Consider the following 22,442-nt stretch of genomic DNA (forward strand, 5'->3'; position numbering starts at 1 on the left):
TACTGTCACCTGTCAATTCAGAAAGTGCTGATGCCGTCAGCTAGGCCATTAGCAGCTGCTCATACAACTTGTTGAGCACTAAAGGCTAGGCCCAGTTTCTCCTCTTTTCATTCTGCAATAACCATGACAATAGGCTTACGAAAGGAAATTTCTGCCAAGAAAAAATCTATCTTCAGAACAAACGCTAAGCAACATGTTTAGGTCTGCCTCTCCTGGAATCAACCCCAACGGCACATTATGTTCCAAATTAAAAGCAAATGCTGTTAATTAACATCCCCCAACAAACAAAAATGGCTGGGCAAGTTGACTAATGACACCTAAAATGGCTTTTGTATGAAGTGGATAACATAATGTGACAGGAATTAAGTGTTTATATTTTTTAGATACGTTCCACAGAATGATACGAGCCATCATTTAACACATTCCACACTGCTATGCATGCACCTCGACAGTGCAGGTGCACTGGTGGTTTTCAAGCAACTTTAATGACTAAGTGTACAATAACCAAGGGCCTCAAAGGCACACTTCTAGCATCATTTGAAACTCCATACTTTATAGATTAGGATAAATGTAAGCTTATATCAGAGATGCATTTGAAAAGCCCGTGCAAAAATAAAAACTACTTACGTGCTTGGCCTAAACCTTTTTTTTTATTCTTCAACATTGTCCAATGCTGTTCTAATTTGTTGATCCCTTCCGAATAATAGGAATTGCCCAAGTCTGCAAAATAGCTATTAATTGCTACAATCACCTCCTCGTTTGAATAAAATCTTTGTCCTGCCAGCCATTTCTTCAAATTGGGGAACAAATGGTAGTCCAAGGGAGCCAAGTCTGGAGAATAGGGGGGATGTGAAACGAGTTGGAATCCCATTTCCATTAATTTTGCAACCACAACTGCTGAGGTGCGTGCTGGTGCATTGTCCGTGATGGAAAAGGACTTTTTTGTGGTCCAATTCCCGGCGTTTTCTTGCAGCTCAGTTTTCAAACGGTCCAATAATGATGAAAAATATTAACACGTAATAGATTTACCCTTTTACAGATAGTCAATGAGGATTATTCCTTGTGAATCCCAAAAGACAGTCACCATAACCTTTCCAGCCGAAGGAATGGTCTTCACCTTTTTTGGTGCATATTCTCCCATGCCAACCCACTGTTTAGATTGTTGTTCATTCTCAGGAGTATAGTAATGTATCCAAGTTTCATCCACAGTGACAAAACGACGCTTTAAGTCCCACGGATTCTTCCTGAACAGCTGCAAACCATCCTTGCAACACTTTACACGATTCCGTTTTTCGTCAAGCATGAGCAATCGCGAAACCCATCGTGCAGATAGCTTTCTTTCTCATGTCCAAATGTTCATGCAAAATATTACATACCCATTCATTTCAGACGCCCACAGCACTAGCAATCTCACGCATCTTAACTCTTCTGTCATCCATCACCATATCATGGATTTTATCAATGATTTCTGGAATCGTAACCTCTACAGGGCGTCCAGAACATTCAGCATCACTTGTGCCCATATGGCCACTCCGAAAATTTTGAAAACACTTATAAACTGTTCTAATCGAAGGTGCAGAGTCACCGTAATGTTTATCAAGCTTCTCTTTAGTCTCCAGAGTCGTTTTGCCTTCCATAAAGTAATGTTTAATCACCACAAGAAATTCTTTTTCATCCATTTTTTGACAATCACTTGACTTCCTCGATTCACACGAATGCCAAACACAAAGAAATAGACCTATATGACTGAAAGTTGGTGTGCGTTCTTTCCAAAGATGCTACTAACTAAACATGACCTCGATACGTGCCGGTGTTGCCATCTCTAGGACTCTGCATGGACTTTTCAAACACCCCTCGTATGGGCTTGCATCAGTAGAGATGTACCAGCATTCCCAAAAACTTGAGAAACGGAAAAGACTTTTACGTTTCATAACATGATTTCTGGCGTTTATAATAAAAAGAATTAGGTTCACAAGCGATTTTTATTTAATACTTTATGATATAAAGTGATTACATATATTTCATACATAATTCCCTTTCAAGTAGTAATCCTGAAAGCATTGACGTACACAGAGTTCAATGTTGCAGTCTTTGCACCACCGTATGCTTTCTTTTCTTATCCACTTGCTGGACTTTTTCTTCCCTTTGTCAGAGCAAACTTTGCAATAATGCATAGTATTTACTTTGTTGGCTGTGGGAGGTACTTTTTCTGGAGAGTGACGAGCAAAATTTCTGTCCAGGACAGTCTTTGGTGTTGGTTCTAAAGATCGAAAATCTCCTCCTGTTGCAACCAATTTCAAGGGAACTTTTTTTATGAAGTCCACAAGAGAGATTTTCTGTTTACTCACATCCTTGTATAAAATAAAACTGTTCAAAACTGTTCACAACAGACATTACAAAAACATGAAAGAAAAGTTTTTTCCATCACTCCATTGTTTTTCATGCGAATGGGTAGTAACTGTAGACCTGAGCCACACAATCTATATCAGTCTTGTTCCTATTGTATTAAATTACAATGTCCGATTTCATTAATGTTGTAATAACATCTTTTGAACATACTGGAATGTCTTTGGTGGTAACCTGATGTTTTGTGGGTAGACAGTTGTTTGTTTGTTTGTTTTGTTTTAGGGCGCAAAATACAACTGAGGTCATACGCACCCAAGTCAAAACTATAGAAGGCAAACACAGAGACAAGGGAAACGACTATATGTCAGTCGCAATGGAAAGAATAGGAGACATCTAAACTAGGCAAATGGAAAAAGCACTAAATAAAAACACCATGCAAAAATGGAGATCCAAACTAAAAATTAAATGGCCTTCACCATAATGCTTCGGTGGATAAAAAGTACAACACGGGCAACAGCCCGTGCGTCCTTTGCTAAAACAGCTGATAAATCAGATAGCAAACCCAAGATGGAACATAAATTAGTAAAAAACACGCATTCCAGCGAGTAGTGGCGGACAGTTCAAATTTGGGCACAATGCGTACAAAGTGGTGGGGCAGCGCCACTGAGCAAATGAGAATGGCTAAAAAGGCAGTGGCCAATACGCAGCCAAGTTGAAATAATCTCCTCTCGGTGGGAGGGCCGAGAGGAGGTCATCCAAGCCAGGAGAGGCTTAATATGACGAAGCCAAAGGGACACCACCTCCGGACGGACGGCAATGCAGAGATCATCAGAGGGAATAGAGGTACTCGTGGGCTGAGGCAGCAGCAGCAGTCTCGTTTCCTGGCAGACCGACATGGCCAGGGACCCACAGAAACATGACACTGGCCCCACCAAGAGTAAGCAAGTGACAGTTTTCCTGTACCCGCTGCACTAAGGGATGAGCAGTGTATACCACACAGAGACTTTGGAGGGCGCTGAGTGATTCTGAGCAGAGGACACAATTGGGAAGGCTGTGTCACCGGATGTACTCCACAGCCTGATACAAGGCAGAAAGCTCGGCTGTAAATACTGAGGAGTGGGCTGGAAGCCAATATCAAAAGACACAGGTGCCAATGACGAATGCACACCCAACCTAATGGTCAATCCGAGAGCCATCAGTGCATACAAAGGTACTATCGCTAAATTCCACGCGAAGGTCGTGAAACTGAAGGTGACAGACTGAGGCTGGAGTAGTATCCTTAGGAAGCGAATGAAGGCCAAGGTTAACATAGGCCGCTTCACAAAGCCGAGGTGGCGAAGGGTTCACACCATGGGGAAAGTTGTAGGCAGTGTGAAGTTAAGCCACCAAAGCAACTGGGGAAAGCGGACTCCAGGAGGTAACAGAGAAGAGGGACAAGACTGACAATCGAAGGAATTATCAAAGACAGAGGCATAGGAAGGGTGGCCATGCATGGCAGACAAACCACATGCATATCTACTGAGGAGAAAGACATGGTGGTAGGACAGTGGTAGTTCAGCAGCTTCAGCATAGACTCTCAACCGGGCTGGTGTAAAAGGCACTGTCGCCAAATGGATGCCACAATGATGGATAGTGTTGACACGGTGTAAAAGGATGGGCGTGCAGATGCATAAACAAAGCACTCATAGTCAAGTTTCGAACGGACAAGGGATCGGTACAAACGGAGGAGGGGAGTTCAGTAGGCACCCCAAGAAATACCACTGAGGACACGTAGGGCATTGAGGGACTGTGTACAGCGGGCTACAAGGTGAGAGACATGGGAGAACCAAGAGAGTTTCCTATTGAGCATGAGCCCCAGGAATTTCGTAGTGTCAACGAACGGAAGGGCAACAGGCCCAAGATGTAGAGATGGTGGGAGAAACCATTTGCGCCACCAGAAATTCATACAGACGGTTTTGTCAGCGGAAAAGCGAAAGCCATTGGCGATGCTCCAGGAGTGAAGATGATCAAGACAGTGCTGAAGACGCCACTCAGTGAGACAGGTCCGTGGAGAACTGCAATAGATGGCAAAACCATCAACAAAAAGGGAGCTGGTGGGAGACATGCCATGATAGGGTTAATGGCAATAGCAAATAGGATGACGCTCAGGATTGAACCTTGAGGCACACCATTTTCCTGAATAAAGGTGTCCGACAAAGCAGAACCCATATGCACAATGAAAACTCGATCTTGTAAAAATGCCCAAAGAGAACAGGGCAGGCACCCATAGAAGCCCCACATGTAAAGAGTACAGAGTATACCAGTTCTCCAGGTGTCGTAGGCCTTCTACAAGTCGAAAAACACGGCCACAGTCTGGGATTGCTGCAGAAAACCATTCATGACATGGGTGGACAAAGTAACGAGATGGTCAACTGCAGAACGCCACGCTCAAAATCCACACTGTGCATTCGTGAGTAAATGGCGAGATTCGAGCCAGCACACCAGCCAGGCATGAATCACACATTCCATCACCTTGCAAATGCAGCTGGTAAGAGAGATGCGGCGGTAGCTAGAAGTAAGGTTTTTATCCTTATCGGGATTAGGTATGGGTATGACTGTGACTTCACGGCAGTGTCCAGGAAATGTGCCCAGAGCCCAGATGTGGTTGTATGTGTTAAGCACAAAGTGCTTGCCTGCAAGAGAGTGGTGCTGCAACATCTGAATGTGGATAGTGTCTGGCCCTGGGCCAGAGGACCGGGATGAACTGAGAGCAAGATCTAGTTCCCTCATAGTAAAGGTGGCATTGTAGCACTCACGATTAGGAGAAAAGAAGGGCATCGCCCAAGCCTCTTCCAATCGTTTCCGATGGATAAAGGCAGGGTGATTGTGGGAAGAGCTCAAAACTTCCACAAAATGGCAGCCCGAGGTGTTGGGGATAGCAACAAAACCCATGATGAGAGCGGCAACTACTGTCAGGTCGGAAATGGGGGAATGGATCTTGGTTCCAGAGAGCCGTCAGAGGTTGGTCCACACAATAGAGGAAGATGAGGAACTGTTAAAAGAACTAGTGAACAAAATCCAACTAGCTCTTTTGCTATCCCGAATAACTCGACGACACTTTGCATGCAACTGTTTATAATAAATGCAGTTTTCCAGTGTAGGGTGGCAGTTAAAAACACGGAGAGCACGTCTCTGTCCATGAATTGCGACGCGGCACGCCTCAGTCCACCAGGGGACTAAGACACGATGTGGTAATGAGGAAGTGCGAGGAATGGAATGTTCTGCAGCAGTAAGGATAATATTTGTGAGATAGTCCACCTGTTCATCACAACTGAGGAAATCTTTTTCTGTGAAGGTCGCCAGGGAGGAGTAAAGCTGCCAGTCAGCCTGATAAGCTGCCACTTGGGCATGCATGTGGATGGGGTAGGAGTCAGCAGATGGAGAGCACATGGGAAATGGTCACTTGAGTTGGCATCAGAAAGAACAGACCACTCAAGACGATGGGCAAGCTGGGCAGTGCAAAAGGATAGGTCCAAATGGGAATAGGTGTGCGAGGAGTCAGAGAGGAAAGTGGGTGCACCAGTGTTAAGGCAGAAGAGGTTGAGTTGGTTAAAATGTCAGCCAAGAGGGCACCTCTTTGGCACGTCCTGGGAGAACCCCAAAGGGGATGATGCACATTAAAGTCACCGAATAATAAAACAGTGGAGGTAGCTGCCCAATAAGTTGAAGGAAGTCAGCCCTGGTGACATCGAAGGACGGAGGTACATAAATGGTACAGCGGGAGAAAGTCAGGTGGGGAAGGAAGAATGGCAACAGCTTGAAAACGGGTAGTCAGAGAGAGGGGTTGATTATGAAGGCCATCCCGTATAAGCAGCATGACACCCCATGAGATGGGATGCCGAACTCAGGTGAAAGGTCAAAACGAATCGGTAAGTAATGTGGAAGCACAAAGCAGTCTTGAGGGCGCAATTTAGTTTCCTGAAGGAAAAGTACAAGGCGATGCTGCGATGCAAGAAGCAGCTGCAAATCATCTTTGTGGGACCAAAGGCCTCAAACATTCCATTGGAGGACAGTCATGAGGAGGAAGAGATGTAGGGATGTCAACTCAGTGTCTGCTGAGGGACAGCTGGTGGAGAGTCACTACTACAGGGCACAGAAGCAGGAGGATCCTGCTCCATGGAGTCCACATAAGCATTGGCGTGCTTGTGCAGGCGGTCGGTGGAGTCCAACGCAGAAAAATGGTTGGTGGTGCACACTGGCGAGACAGAGGCCGGCCGGGCTAAGCGACCACGTGGCGACACCGATGAGCAGGATCTTCGAACTGGTGAAGGGGAAGACAGTTTGTCTTCAGCGGACTTCTTCGAGCCCTTCTGGGTAGAGGAAGATTTGGGTGATGTTTGGCAGGAGGGACGGAGGAAGTCATCTCAGGAGTACTCCTTCTGGCCTTTCCTGTCTGCCGGTTGTGTAGTGGGTAGCTCCACCCATTTAGGCAAGAGTTTGACAGTTTGTTGCACAGTGGGATGGGACGATGACAATGCTACCTTGACACTGGGTGACTTCACAACCTCAGAGCCAAATCTGAGGTTGCATGTAGCCATGTCCTTCATGGAGCGAGGGGTAACAAGAACTGAACTGTAAGTGCCAGATGGGAGAACAAAGGTTTGCGACTAGCCAGTAACTTGCGAGCTACTGGGTAAGGCACTTTTTCCTTTACCCAAATCTCTTTAACAGCCCACTCATTTAGATACAAAGGACAATCCCAGGAGGAGGTGGCGTGGCCGCCATTGCAGTTAATACAGCAGGGAAGGGGAGGTAGACATTCGCCCTCGTGTGCATCCCTACCACAGGTTACTCATTTGGCTGGATGTCGACAAGACGTTCTAGTGTGACTGAAATGATGACACTGGTAACAGCGCTTTGGATTCGGATTGTACGACCGTAATGATTCCATAGCCTGCTTTAATCTTGGACGGCAGCACCACCCTATCAAACATCAGGAAAAGAGTGCGGGTGGGCACCAAGGAGGAATCGACCTTTTCATTACACGATGAATGGCAATGACACTGTGTTCAGAGAGGTAAGATTGTATTTTGGCCTGGGTTAGACCGCCAAGCAGCCTGGTGTAAATTACACCACGGGAAGAATTCGAAGTTCTATGAGTCTCGACACGAACAGGGTAGCCGTGGATAACCGAGGCAGCAAGTAGTTGCTGTGCTTGAGCATCAGATGCCGTCTCCAAAAGCAAGGTGCCATTCTGTAAACGAGAGCAGAATTTCACAGGCCCAGCAATTGCATCAACATCTTTCTGAATAATAAATGGATTGACCATAGTGAGGGACTGACCGTCTTCAGTATGTGATACCACAAGGAAGCGCAGTGCAATGACAAGAGTCTTCGAATTAGTAGCCTCATTACATTTACGATTCATCGACGTCGATTGAGAGGATGAGTGACTCATCGCGATGAAATCCCCCATGATTGCCAGCGTCTCCGATGGGGTGCTCCTTCCAACTGGGGCCCGTTACACAAAGGGGCATACCCGCCTTAGGTGATTGTTCACACCTCAGGTCACACCTCCCAAAACACCTGATGGAGGGACCAATGGGCAAGCTGGGAAGGTTACAGCTCAGGTAATCACCCCTCCCTGGGCCTGGCCTGTACCAGGAGGTACGTGTGAAGCCTATCTGTCGACCTGGGGCTGGGTATTGTGCATTACCCAGACACCTTATACACGTCAGACGCATGGGCCAGCCTTCAGGAGTGCACGATGAAGGAAGAAGAAAAAAAGAGGATCCTCAAACGCTGAAGTGGAGGAATGAGAGGAGAAGGGAGACAAGAAAAGGAAAAAGGAGCCAAAAAGAAAGTTGAAACTGTTCGCAGGTCAGCAACAGAATGCAGAACATTCCCAATAATACACCAGACATGTTCCCCAAAGGAGCGGAAAAGGAATAACAAGAGGATAGACGTGCAGCACTGAAGGGAAAAAGTGCTGCTAAGGCTGGGGCCCCGTGGTAGCCGAGCACAAACCCGCCAAAGAATGACGAGTCCCCTGGGGGGTGATAGACAGTATACATCCACTTCAGCACTAGAATGGGCCCATTCCTCAAAAATATCATTTCATTTTGCTTCAGTTTTTTTGTTTTGAAGCTTGTTGGTAAGCCTTTCTGTTTTTCATTACAGTTCTAACAACTAATGTATTTTTTCTCCCACATTTTCAATAGAGGAACACTAGTGTAATATCTGTCCATGTAGACACAGTGGCCTTTACCACAATATGGAGAACAGAGTCTGTCTACTAACATTGGAATATGGTGGTCAGTCCTCCCTGCTGATCCTGTGTAAACATCGCAGTTCAGGACATAGCCTGTTGCAGTATCACAAAGTGCATAAAGCTTTATGCCATATTTATTGGGTTTATTTTTCATGTAAACCCTTAATGCCAACAAATCCATGAAATGGATAAATAGCTTAATCTGTAGTCAAATTTTCGTGTGGCATGACACTGAATCTACATTTGTTGACAAAAAAGTTGAACACAGGTCTAATTTTATGAAGAGTGTCATAGTTTTCCTCTCCTTTTTTTATGTACGTTGAGTTGTCATTGGCATCCAGCATGAACACAAAACTGGAAAACCTATCACGGCTCAACAATCAACTCACAACGCCTGTTTGTAAAAATGAAAATGGATCAGTTGACCAATAGTCACTAAGCTTTGCTAACTTCACTGCAGAACTGTTGGGGAGGGGTGGGGGGCTGGGAACAATATATTTTGTGTAGTTTTAATGAATGCCATTTGTGCCACACAGAGTTCTTTTTTATTTCATTTCGCAGTTAAATTGTGGCAATTTTTGTACCTGCATACCTATTTGTTTTGGTCTTGATGTTTCGGATAGCACTGCCACGAAAAAAGTTCAAAAAACAGTCATAAACATCATTTCCTGTTCGCAAACAAGTGGCTCCAGACGCTGACTGAAACACTAGAAGCTGAGGCTGTGCACTGTGCTCCTGCCAGTCATGAGCATTGTGTTGAGTAAGACTTGCCGCCGCATTTGTTGCTGTAACATTTGTTGATCGTTGCAGCTCCTCATCTCACTGAAAACCATAATTCAAATTAGATAAAAAGAAAATGGCAAATATGTTGCACAACTTGGAGCGGGTTGTGGTCAGGCATTTTGCTCATGCCTTTAGGCACTCTGCAGTACACCAGCAAGTGGAATGTGATAATAAAACATTTAATTCAAATGAAAGTGATGATATTCATTTACTTAACATTGCTCTCTGATTTTCAATCATAGCTCTACACAGTGTCCCATAAACAAAGTTACCACTATGCCAGACAAGTCATCCAGGCACTGATACTTAGCGTTACCCATGCACAGCTGGGGTTGGTCGGTAATCTACAATAATGAAATCACTTTAAAGCAAGCTGAGAAACATTCTTTATAGCTCCTCCTTCAAAGCTCTGAATGACTGCAAAATGGACAATCAGCAATGTAATAATAATGAATGACCATACAGTTGAAAAAACAGAATTGTTCGCATGTCCTGATTATCTCTGGTACCTTTGGTTGGGTACAAGGTAATGCATCACACATTGGCAACAATAACATGTAACAACTTTTAGTAATGTATTTCTTTCCTTCATATTGTAACAAGTTTACTTATAGATCTTACTGATTTTCTGTAATTGTGTCAAATTTCTGCATTCTGTTTTATATATACATTATAATTCTTACTTTTATCTGTTTGAAATGCCAAGCTACTTCAGCCTCGAATAAACAAATAACTGCAAGTTTGTACAGATGTGGGGCACCCATGTGGCAATGTTTAAGACTCTGGGGTTCCACTGCAGTGATTAGGGTTCAAGTCATCTCAATGCCATATTTTCTTTTTTTACACTATTGTTAGTTGATGTGTCACAAGTGTAATACGAATATACAGGGTGTTTCAAAAATGACCAGTATATTTGAAACGGCAATAAAAACTAAACGAGCAGCGATAGAAATACACCGTTTGTTGCAATATGCTTGGGACAACAGTACATTTTCAGGCAGACAAACTTTCGAAATTACAGTAGTTACAATTTTCAACAACAGATGGCGCTGCGGTCTGGGAAACTCTATAGTACGATATTTTCCACATATCCACCATGCGTAGCAATAATATGGCATAGTCTCTGAATGAAATTACCCGAAACCTTTGACAACGTGTCTGGCGGAATGGCTTCACATGCAGATGAGATGTACTGCTTCAGCTGTTCAATTGTTTCTGGATTCTGGCGGTACACCTGGTCTTTCAAGTGTCCCCACAGAAAGAAGTCACAGGGGTTCATGTCTGGCGAATAGGGAGGCCAATCCACGCCGCCTCCTGTATGTTTCGGATAGCCCAAAGCAATCACACGATCATTGAAATATTCATTCAGGAAATTAAAGACGTCGGCCGTGCGATGTGGCCGGGCACCATCTTGCATAAACCACGAGGTGTTCGCAGTGTCGTCTAAGGCAGTTTGTACCGCCACAAATTCACGAAGAATGTCCAGATAGCGTGATGCAGTAATCGTTTCGGATCTGAAAAATGGGCCAATGATTCCTTTGGAAGAAATGGCAGCCCAGACCAGTACTTTTTGAGGATGCAGGGACGATGGGACTGCAACATGGGGCTTTTCGGTTCCCCATATGCGCCAGTTCTGTTTATTGATGAAGCCGTCCAGGTAAAAATAAGCTTCGTCAGTAAACCAAATGCTGCCCACATGCATATCGCCGTCATCAATCCTGTGCACTATATCGTTAGCGAATGTCTCTCGTGCAGCAATGGTAGCGGCGCTGAGCGGTTGCCACGTTTGAATTTTGTATGGATAGAGGTGTAAACTCTGGCGCATGTGACGATACATGGACGTTGGCGTCATTTGGACCGCAGCTGCAACACGGCGAATGGAAACCCGAGGCCGCTGTTGGATCACCTGCTGCACTAGCTGCGCGTTGCCCTCTGTGGTTGCCGTACACGGTCGCCCTACTTTTCCAGCACGTTCATCCGTCACGTTCCCAGTCCGTTGAAATTTTTCAAACAAATCCTTTATTGTATCGCTTTTCAGTCCTTTGGTTACATTAAACCTCCGTTGAAAACTTCGTCTTGTTGCAACAACACTGTGTTCTAGGCGGTGGAATTCCAACACCACAAAAATCCTCTGTTCTAAGGAATAAACCATGTTGTCTACAGCATACTTGCACATTGTGAACAGCACACGCTTACAGCAGAAAGACGACGTACAGAATGGCGCACCCACAGACTGCGTTGTCTTCTATATCTTTCACATCACTTGCAGCGCCATCTGTTGTTGAAAATTGTAACTACTGTAATTTCGAAAGTTTGTCCACCTGAAAATGTACTGTTGTCCCAAGCATATTGCAACAAACGGTGTATTTCTATCGCTGCTCGTTTAGCTTTTATTGCCGTTTCAAATATACCGGTCATTTTTGAAACACCCTGTAGTAGAAGTATGACTAAAGTCACATGGCACTTGTCCCAAATGACCGATTTCAGTGCATATGTAGTGGCAGTAAGGTGCAGCGTTCAATTGTGCTGTATCTAGAAGTGCGTAAAGTGGTGGTGTGAGATGGGGCTAAGTGGCCAGCTTCGAAGGTTGGGCTTAGCAAAGATTTCAAAGCTTCAGTAAGACAACAAATTAATTGACACCTAAACGGAATGTCCATTTTTAAATACCATCCAACTCACGATTGAGACCAATGTCCCTGGATGCTAGCAATCTGTTTTAGCCGCTTACCGGATGCTGGCTTTACGGCTGCCAGGGGTGCTAATACGGAGGCTCTCTCTGGTAGCCACAAATTTTATGGGCTAGTCTTCACTGAATTTGTAGATCATAACTGGCACTACATCTCATTTTCACATGATGTTAATATTTAGCTCAGTGAATGAGGGTCTGGTTGTGGTCTACATGCCAGAGGAAGCACATTATGACTCTCAGTACAGGGTGCAAAATGTGTGTGTTGGCTGTATCAGACTCTCATGCTGGGTGTTCATGTCATTCGATGGGGCAGCGATACTACATCGAACTTATGGTCACCTCACCATGGATCAGTATGTACACATCATGAAATATACTATGGTGCCACGTATGAGGATGCACTATCTGCTGTCCCGGTGGAGTGACCCAGTTCAAGACCACCACCGGTTTATACAAGTCGAAAAGTCCATTACGGTTTTCACAACAGGCTGACGTCAACCTGATCAACTGGCCTTTTCAAGTGCCATACTTGAGTCCCACTGAAAACTTAGGTGCCAAACTGAAGCATCACCTGCAATTTACATTGGTCGCACTGGCCCTATGCACAGTAGAACATCTGTGGGACCTAGTGTTGAAGAAATGGGAGAGTTACATGGCAGATGACACACACATCCAGAGGCTAACCATCTCAAAGCCTCATAGGACGAGGCAGGAAATTGATGCCAGTGGTCGGTGGACCTTCCAATTACCTCATCCCTGATGTGACACTTTTATCTCACATTACTCCACTTTATATCATTACATTTGAAATAACTGTATGTTTGTTAACTGGAAATCTAAATGAAATCATTGTACTTTAGATTTTAATTACTGAATTCATGCTACTTAACACAAGCAAATTTGAGAAAAGAACAAAACTAATCAATCTGAACTGAAGTAGAAATGGTGTCCTAATAAGCGACAGTCAGAGATACTGACAAATAAAAGAACAAGTAGACCCTAAAATAATAATATATTCTTTCTTACTGTCTCTCCAACATTTCCTGTAATTATTGTGCAAAAGAAATGCAGTCGAAGCATATGAAAGCTCTTTTTCAAGTTAATACTCTCTGTGAGCCCAAGGATAACATTCCATGCACTGCGCCCATTTCTCTCTCTTAGTCTCAAGAGAAATGACTGCTGCAGAACACACATTTAGTGACTTCTTATTCAGATTGCACATCTAAAGCACTGTCCCCAGTTAAAATTTGTATCAGACTTCGTTTCTGTCTCCCTTGATTCTGTTACAGCATTCTTCTCTTTAAACTGTTTCAAATGTTTCCTGTATGAAGACAATGTTAGCTACTTAGTAGATTTGGAACATGCTGATTTTACTGTAGCTGGTGGCTTTTGATGTGACTTGTTGGTTTTGTGAGTTGGTTGGAAACCATTTGGAGTCACATTTACTCCATTGTTTGAATCTTGTATGTCAGACTCCTGGTGAACTGCAAAGTCATTGTCTGTACATGTATGCCTGTACATGTAAGTGTCCCATTTCCAGAGGCTGTTTATAGCAAGGGGGGACTGGGTTATTTGCCCATCAGATTTCTATTTCTTGGGGATAACACATGTTAAATGGCCCCATGAATTCCACACACGAAGCTGTACTTTACGAAAAATAGATGATGTGGACTCAGCTTCCTCTCTTGCTTTGTCTATCGCACAAATGTGATATGATGCCTAATCAATATCAGCACAACAGAATCCTCAACAGACTGCTTCACAGTACTGACAAAATTGTTAAGTCACTTACTAAAACTGTGGGTCTGAATCGAGCTACTAGTGTGAGGTAGTGCATCCTAATATGTCATTGTCACTTCTTAGGAAACCCACGCATTTCCATATAGCCATCTTGTGCTATAAAACTAACCTCATAGTTAGGCTGCTCAGTTTGAAAGATAATTCCTTACAGCAAATGAAATTGTATTTAGTGAAGAATTTAATCAAATGAATATTGTTGCAACAGCTACTCAACGTCAGATATTAAAGCCCCACAAGCAAATAAGCTCAAAAAAAAATTTAAATTCAGCACTTTCAAAATCAACATTCTTGACACTGTCCAGCTCTGTAATGGTATGTCACTGCTGCATGCCTCAGACACAGTGAGAAATCAGTTCTGATACTTCCCAACAGAGCTCAGCACTTCTTTAGTCAGAATCTTGATGAAAATAAGTACGGAATCATTTCAGTAATGATAGTATCATTTGGGGTAAATTAAAAACAATGGCAAAGCAGAACATAAAGAGTCATTTACTTAGATTACATTCTAATGGCAGTAAGGCATTTCCGGAAAGTCACTCAGAACCGCGGGTCAGGGGAGACTTACTGTATGGAATGAGAAGGTACCCGCAGTTCTGCGTGACTTTCCCCGAAATCCACCCCTTTTCCTAGACCTCCCCAGTCCTTTGCTTTTACCCCTCTTCCTTCTGCCTGAAGAAGGACCCACTAGCTCTGAAACCTTGCCAATTACAACTGTCTTTTATGTGTGTTCTGCCGCTGCTTGGTGAGTAGATTTTTTTATGTATACAATATGGGACTCAGCCATTTTTCGGGAATGGTTCTGTTTTGTCGAATGTACATTATATGCTCTTTAAATAACAATAAAGGATACGCCCTATGCAATGATTAACAGCCACAATTGGCTTGTTCCACAGAAGAGCCACTGTACGTGCCACAATTGCAACTGCAACCAACGGAGCTCCCATGCCGGGGCCTTTTGTGTAGCAAACTACATCAATCTCATTTGGTTTAACACCACTTTCTGTCAGAGCTTCTCTTAATAAACTCTTGATGTTGGATCGATGATGCTGTGCTGTTTCACCAGGCATAAAACCTGTAAAATAAAAGAAAAAAGATTGGCTCAAACATACAATTAGAGCATCAACTACTTCTTACGAGGTTCGATGTGCTTCTAACAAATAATGAGTACAAAATTAATGGACAGGTATAGTCTCTACTCTCTATAATTTTACACCTAAAACAAACTGGAAAACATAAACAAGTTGCCCATCCAGTAAACACTCTGGACACAAAATTGCTTCCTTTTTAGCCCCACATTCATTAACACATGTGCATCCATAACAATGAGCCTGTCTTTTTTACTTGCATACTCTATGAAACTGATCTTGGAAGGCAACTACATAAAAAATCATCTTTTTATGGTCTGAATAAACATTTCAGCTTCCTTAAGAATCTTACTATATGTGCTGTTGATTTTGACACTACAATGCATCAATAAAGCAAGGAGGAGTTGGAGCACATTTCATAAGATTTTAACTGCATTCTTAGGTTATGCATAACCACAACCTTGGATACTGGAAAATTTCGGAAATGCTCCACATAGTTTTCAAAATGTTCACCGGGACACACAACAGATCAGTTCATTACCATAGGAAGTTTTTGTACAGTGACATTCACTGTCTTCTTCAACACACAACAATATCCCCAAAAATTCTATCATATTCCAAGAAACTTACAATACATGAACAATAAATATATACAAAAACTAGTAACCAACTTTATACCCCATAATAGCCAGATCAACAAAAAAAACAAAAGTAATCAATTCATATCTTCTGCCAAAACAAATCATTAGATTTACCAATTCTTATCGGCTACTGTATACTATCAGCTGATTGGCTATGACCTAAAGAAATGAACTGCCAGCAACCGCACACAGTGAAAGAGCCAACGACACTAACTGAACAACAGAAAAGACATCCACTTGGAGTAGTATTTGTTGTTACAATCCCATGTATACAAACAAATCAATAAAGAGTGCTCGCACACCTTTTCATCTGCATAGTATAACTCCTATACAATTATTCTGTGGATATTAATACATGCAATCGTATGGAGAATTGTAGTACCCTTATGGAAATGGCAGCAAGAGACAAGAAAGGTGCACTCAGTGTGTATACCTGGGGGCCTCATTCAATATTTTGAAGGGGCTATTCCAGCAGCCACCGAGGGAACAGGGTGCAACTTTGTGGTGGACATTGGAACAAATGAGGCCTGTTGTCTAGGCTCCAAGGTCGTACCTGGCTCATTCCAGTGACTGGCACAGTAGGTTGAGAAGACCAGCCTTATGAGCACAGTTTCAAAGCAGCTCACAATTTGCAGCATTTTCCTCAGAACTAATTGTGGCCCCTTGGTTTTAAGTCGAGTGGAAGTACTGAACAACAGACTTCGAAGGTTCTGTGACAAGTTAGGCTGCAACTTCCTAAACTTGGTCACAGGGTTGTGAACTGCTGGGTCCCTTTAAATGGGTTACACATGCACTACACATCAGAGGCTGCTACTCAAGATACCTGACTGTGTGGGGAGTGCACACAAGAGTTTTGTTAGATCAGGTAACCCTCCAACCAATCCAGATAACGGCAGCTGTAGCAAAGCCAGAAGAATCAGCATAAGATTGAATGACATGCCTAACAGTTACCTACTGAAGTATTCTCAACAAAATGCCAGGGTTTGAAGTGCTCTTGAAAAACAGTGAAGCTCGCGTAATTCTAGGCAGAGAAAGCTTGTTGAAACCTGAAATTGATAGCAGTGAGATTTTTGGGGAAAATTTAAGTCTATACCTAAAGGATGGGATAATCAGAAATGAAGGTGGTGTACTTGTCACAGCAGACAATAACTCAAATCTACCGAGATATAAATTGAAGCTGCATGGGAGATTGAGCAAGATTCAGTATCAGGAGTAGGCATAAAACAGTAAATAGATCCTTCTAACACCCACCAAACTCATGACCTGATGTAACATAAAACTTCAGAGAAAACTGCAGTTCACTTATAGGTAACCTCCCCAATCATACTGTAATCATCAATGAAGACTTTAATCATCCAACAAGTAAACATTGCTAAATGCCTGAAAACTACATAGATAGATATTTCGGAACCCCACTCATGATAGAAATGTTTTGGATCTAATGGCAGCATACAGACCTGACCTCTTTGAGGATGTCCTTATTGAAACTGGTATCAGTGACCATGACGTGGTTGTGGCAACAATGATTAACAAAGTACAAAGGACAAGTAAAACAAGTGGAAAGATTCATGTGTTCAGTAAACTAGGGAAAAAAAAGAAGAAGAAAAAAAACAGTAGTGACATACCTCAATGAGGAACTTTAAACTTTCAGGACAGGGCGGCAGTGTGTAGAGAAACTCTGACTCAAGTTTAAAAGAACTGTTGACCACACACTGGATAGATATGTACCTAGTAGAGCATTTCATTACAGGAGGGAACCTCCGTGGTTTACAGCCACTGTAAAGAACTGTCTCTAGAAAATGAGATTACTGCATAATAGGCATAAAACAAAGTGTAGGGCTACAGATAAAGAGATGCCGAATGAAACACATTTGGCTGTCAAGACAGCGAGGCATGAAGCTTTCAATGATTACCGTAGCAGAATATTTTCAAATAATCTTTCACAAAATCCGAGGAAATGTTAGACGTATGTCACTGGCACCAACATTTGTGTCCAGTCCCTAGTGAATGAAGCAGAACCTAAATTTGAGAGTAGCAAAGCAAAAGCTGCAATGCTTAACTGTTTTCAAATGTTCCTTTGCAAAGGGAAACCTAGGAAAATTGCCCCAATTTAATTCTCATATCACTGTAAAGAATAGCAAAATCGGTTGGTTGGTTGATTTGGGGGAGGGGACAAAGCAGCCAAAACAGAGAAGTCAATGGTCCCATAGGATTAGGATGGGGAAGAAAATTGGCTGTGCCCTTTCAAAGGACCCATCACGGCATTTGCCTGAAGAGACTTAGGGAAATCACACAAAAACCTACATCAGGATGGCCGAACGCAGTTTAGAATCGCTGTACTGCTGAATGTGAGTCCAGAGTGAAATCAGTATAAGTGTCAGTGGTGTTGAGAAACAGGTAAAATATTAAAATTGAACAAAGCTCTAGGGCCCTAAGGAACCCCTAGTAGATTCTATCTGAATTTGCAGCTGAGTTAGCCCCTCTTAACTACAATCCCTCAAACAAAAAACTGTGCCCAGTTACTGGAAAAAAGCACAGGTCACAACAGTCTACAAGAAGGGTAGTAGAAGTGATCCATAAAACTACTGGCCAGAATCCTTGACACCTATTTGTTGTAGTCTTATAAAATATTCTGAGCTAAAACACCATGTATCTCAAACAGAATGATCTCCTCCATGCCAACCAGAACGCATTCCAGAAAAGACTGATCACTGAAACACAATGCGTACTTTTCTCACATGACACACAGAATGCTTTGGATCAAGACAGTCAGACAGAGGCCGTATTTCTTGACTTTCGAAAAGCATTTGACTTTGTGCCATGCCTATGCTTATTGTCAGAAGTGAAATTTGTGACTGGATTTAGGACATTTTGGTAGGGAGGACACAGCATATTATCTTGGATGGAGAATCATCAGATGTAGAAGTAACTTCGGGTGTGCCCCAGGGAAGTGTGTTGGAACTCTTGCTGTTCATGTTGTTATTAATGACCTTTCAGGCAATATTAATGGTAACCTTCGAGTTTTTGCAGATGATGCAGTTACCTATAATGAAGTACTATCGGAAAGAAGCTGCATAAATATTCAGTCAGATCTTGATAAAATTTCAAAGTGATTCTCAGATTGGCAACTTGGTCTAAATGTTTAGAAATTTAAAGCTGTGCATATCACAAAACAAAAAAAAAAACATATTATCCTATGACTATATCAATGAGTCCCAGCTGGAATCAGCCAGTTCACACAAACACCTGAATATAACCTTATAGGGATATGAAATGAAATGATCACACAGGCTCAATCATGGGTGGAATACTGGGGAAGTGCAATCAGGCTACAAAGGAGATTGCTCACAAATTTCTCATGCGACTGGTTCTAGACTACTGCTCAAGTATGTGGGACGCATACCAGATTAGGACTAACAGAGAATACTGAATGAATACAGAGAAGGGTAGCATGAATGGTCACATTTATTTAAATCATGGAGGAGTGTTGCAAAGATACTGAAGGAACTGAACTGAAAGACTCTTTCTTGAAGGTAGATGCAAACTATCCCAACAACATCTATTAAGAAAGTTTCAAGAATTGGCTTTAAACACTGGCTCTTGGAATACATTACAATCCCTACGTATCGCTCACGTATGGATTGTGAGGAACAGTGAGGACAAGATTAGACATTACTATGTCACTGTTCCATCTCGCAGATCGACCAAAGCGTCCAATCCCACCTGTCGGCTTTGACCCGCAACGTAATGCTGTTGAGGCGTGTGACGTCATGACGGTGCAGAGTGTGGTTTGTGAATATGGCGTGTTTGTAGGTGTCATTGTGTTGGGGTTCATGGTGCCCTCCGGTGGTGTGTTTAGGGGTTTCGTGTTTTGTGGTGTAATGGGTTCAATTTGGTCTTACCGAGTCTAGTGGCTGATTCAAGTTTTGGCTGTCTTTCGAGCGGAATTGGTTTCAGTGAGTTAATGATTTAGTGCTTTTGTGTGAAAGTTATTGTAGTGCTGTTTGCTGTAGGTCACATGTTAATGTGAGTAAATGAATTTGTTGTTGGTCTTGTTAGGTATGGATATGACAGATAAAATAAGTAGTGTGCAACTCCACACTATGATGAGCATGACTCAGTTGGAGCTGATCAAATTTCTACAGCTTTTTGGGTTGATGGCAGAGGTGGTCAAGCGTGCTGTGTGTCGGAAGGAAATGACATTGGCAAAAGTTCCGGCGTCTTGGAGCAGGGACGGTTACATGTGGCGGTGCCACAGGGATAACCTATGGCACTCCATACGAAATGGTTGCTGGTTCGAGAAGTCTAGGTTGCACATGTGCAAGATTGTGTTGTTGACGTATTACTTTTGTTACAGAGTTTTTGCACGCATAAGACTGGCGTGAGTGACTGGTTTTTTGTTTTGCCGTGAAGTATATTCTGAGTTTATTAAGTACAGGGGTAAGTTGAGTGGGCCTTGGGTTGTGGTGGAGGTGGGTGAGTTGCATTTTGGGAAAAGGAAGTATGGCAGGGGTAAGTCTGTGGTTGGCCTCTGTGTGTGGGGGGCTGTTCAACCAGGGGGTGGGTGTTCGGAATGTGCTTTCAGGTTTGTGAAGGTGCGGTCTAAGGCAGAATAAGTGGGGTTAATTGAGGAACTTATAGAACCGGGTTCCACTGTAGTTTCAGATACTTTTTCTTCTTATAGGGGGTTGCGTGAGAGGGGCTACAATCATTAAGTTGTTAACCATAATGAGATTTTCACTCTGCAGCGGAGTGTGCGCTGATATGAAACTTCCTGGCAGATTAAAACTGTGTGCCCGACCGAGACTCTGCCAGGAAGTTTCATATCAGCGCACACTCCGCTGCAGAGTGAAAATCTCATTCTGGAAACATCCCCCAGGCTGTGACTAAGCCATGTCTCCGCAATATCCTTTCTTTCAGGAGTGCTAGTTCTGCAAGGTTCACAGGAGAGCTTCTGTAAAGTTTGGAAGGTAGGAGACGAGGTACTGGCAGAAGTAAAGCTGTGAGTACCGGACGTGAGTCGTGCTTTGGTAGCTCAGTTGGTAGAGCACTTGCCCGCGAAAGGCAAAGGTCCCGAGTTCGAGTCTCGGTCGGGCACACAGTTTTAATCTGCCAAGAAGTTTCATATCAGCGCACACTCCGCTGCAGGGTGAAAATCTCATTCTGGAAACATCCCCCAGGCTGTGGCTAAGCCATGTCTCCGCAATATCCTTTCTTTCAGGAGTGCTAGTTCTGCAAGGTTCGCAGGAGAGCTTCTGTAAAGTTTGGAAGGTAGGAGACGAGGTACTGGCAGAAGTAAAGCTGTGAGTACCGGACGTGAGTCGTGCTTCGGTAGCTCAGTTGGTAGAGCACTTGCCCGCGAAAGGCAAAGGTCCCGAGTTCGAGTCTCGGTCGGGCACACAGTTTTAATCTGCCAGGAAGTTTGTTAACCATAGTTTAGAGTTTAGAAACTATGAAATGGGGGCTTGTACGAATTCTATAGAGAGGATGTGGGGGGGGGGGCATTAAGTCAATTCTTGGGAGGTGGAAGAGGCGCTCTTCCAACCTTCACTCTAATTTAGATGAGTACTGTTGGCAGAAGAGTGTCCCTGAGGGCTATTGTTTTTTACAGGCTATTAGTAAGATGTACAGGCCGAAGGTGTTTAGTTGTGGTGGTTTGGGTGGGCAGGTGGCTGCAGCTCAGGAAGGGGGGGGGGGGTTAGTTGTTGGTGGGGGGGAGTGTGGTGGTGTGTGATTTAGTTGTGGAGGATCTATTTTGTTGCAGTTTTTGTTGAGTTGTAGTGTGTGATTGAGATTTTTTTATTTTGCATCTGGTTTTTGTTTATGAGTATATTATTTTGAGGTGAGGGGGGAGGTTGGGTTGGGGGATGGGGTGTGGGTGGGTTGGGTCTTTCTTCTGGTAGTGTATTTTTCATTGGTTTGTGGATGTGTGTGGGTATGCATGTGTGTGTGTGTGTGTGTGTGTGTGTGTGTGTGTGTGTGTGTGTTTGAGATTGTGGTGGCCGATCAAGGTTGCGGCACCGGGACTATGTTGAGGTAAGTTTTTATTTTTCTTGTTCTTAGTGTATTTGTTGTGTGTTGGGGTTGAGGGAAGTGTTCCATTACAATGCGTGGTTGTGGCTGTGGGTGTTCTGGTGTCGGGAGTTGCTTTAGAGCTATATAAGTCAAGGGAAGTGTCCACTTCCAGAGGATATTGTGTTTAATGGAATTTGGGGAGTTTTGTGTTGACGTTTGTTTTCGTCGTTTTGTATGGTTTGATATGGGGGTGTGTGTCTAAATTTGTTTATATTTACTTTGTCCCCACCCAAAAACCCTCAATTTCCCACACTTGTCCCATTAGTGTCATTGGTTTTTTTTGGGAGTGTGTGTGTGTGTGTGTGTGTGTGTGTGTGTGTGTGTGGGTTTTTTGATGTATTTTCATGTTTTTTATCATGTTTACGCAATGACGTCATAGGCGGATATCAGAGTCATGGTGTATGGTCATTTCTGCCATATTTCTGACATCATGGGTCAAAGCAGATGGGTGGAATTAGACGCTTCTGTATTTCACATCTCACTATGATGTGGAACATTTCAGTAGGCTTACAAATATGAAACATTTTCTGTATCAAAACATTGCAACATACTAATCAATTACAAGACTTAATTTGTCCTTTCTTTGTTTCAGTTTAGTCTACAACAATGTGTGATAAGTGGGGAAAAGATTTGTAGTTGAAAGCAATCTGGTACTTTGTCAATTATCAGAAGCATCCAATTCCATACATGACATCAACAACATGGAGGAAACAGCTAGTTCCAGCACATACAATATGGCAACAATGACGTCAGAACATACACATGCCAGTAAA

At 43.2% G+C, this 22,442-nt stretch overlaps 1 protein-coding gene across 2 annotated transcripts in view; it reads right to left on the bottom strand.

Moving 5' to 3' along the window:
- LOC126475168 (tRNA N6-adenosine threonylcarbamoyltransferase) overlaps positions 1-22,442 on the bottom strand; it is a 77,436-nt gene that overhangs the window by 52,518 nt on the left and 2,476 nt on the right. For both annotated transcript variants that reach the window (XM_050102796.1, XM_050102795.1), the window contains exon 2: positions 14,719-14,940. In XM_050102796.1, coding sequence (XP_049958753.1) covers positions 14,719-14,940 — 222 coding nt within the window. The remainder of the gene's footprint in view (positions 1-14,718; positions 14,941-22,442) is intronic.

Source organism: Schistocerca serialis, chromosome 4 (genome assembly GCF_023864345.2).
Source record: "Schistocerca serialis cubense isolate TAMUIC-IGC-003099 chromosome 4, iqSchSeri2.2, whole genome shotgun sequence".
Classification (NCBI taxonomy): domain Eukaryota; kingdom Metazoa; phylum Arthropoda; class Insecta; order Orthoptera; family Acrididae; genus Schistocerca; species Schistocerca serialis.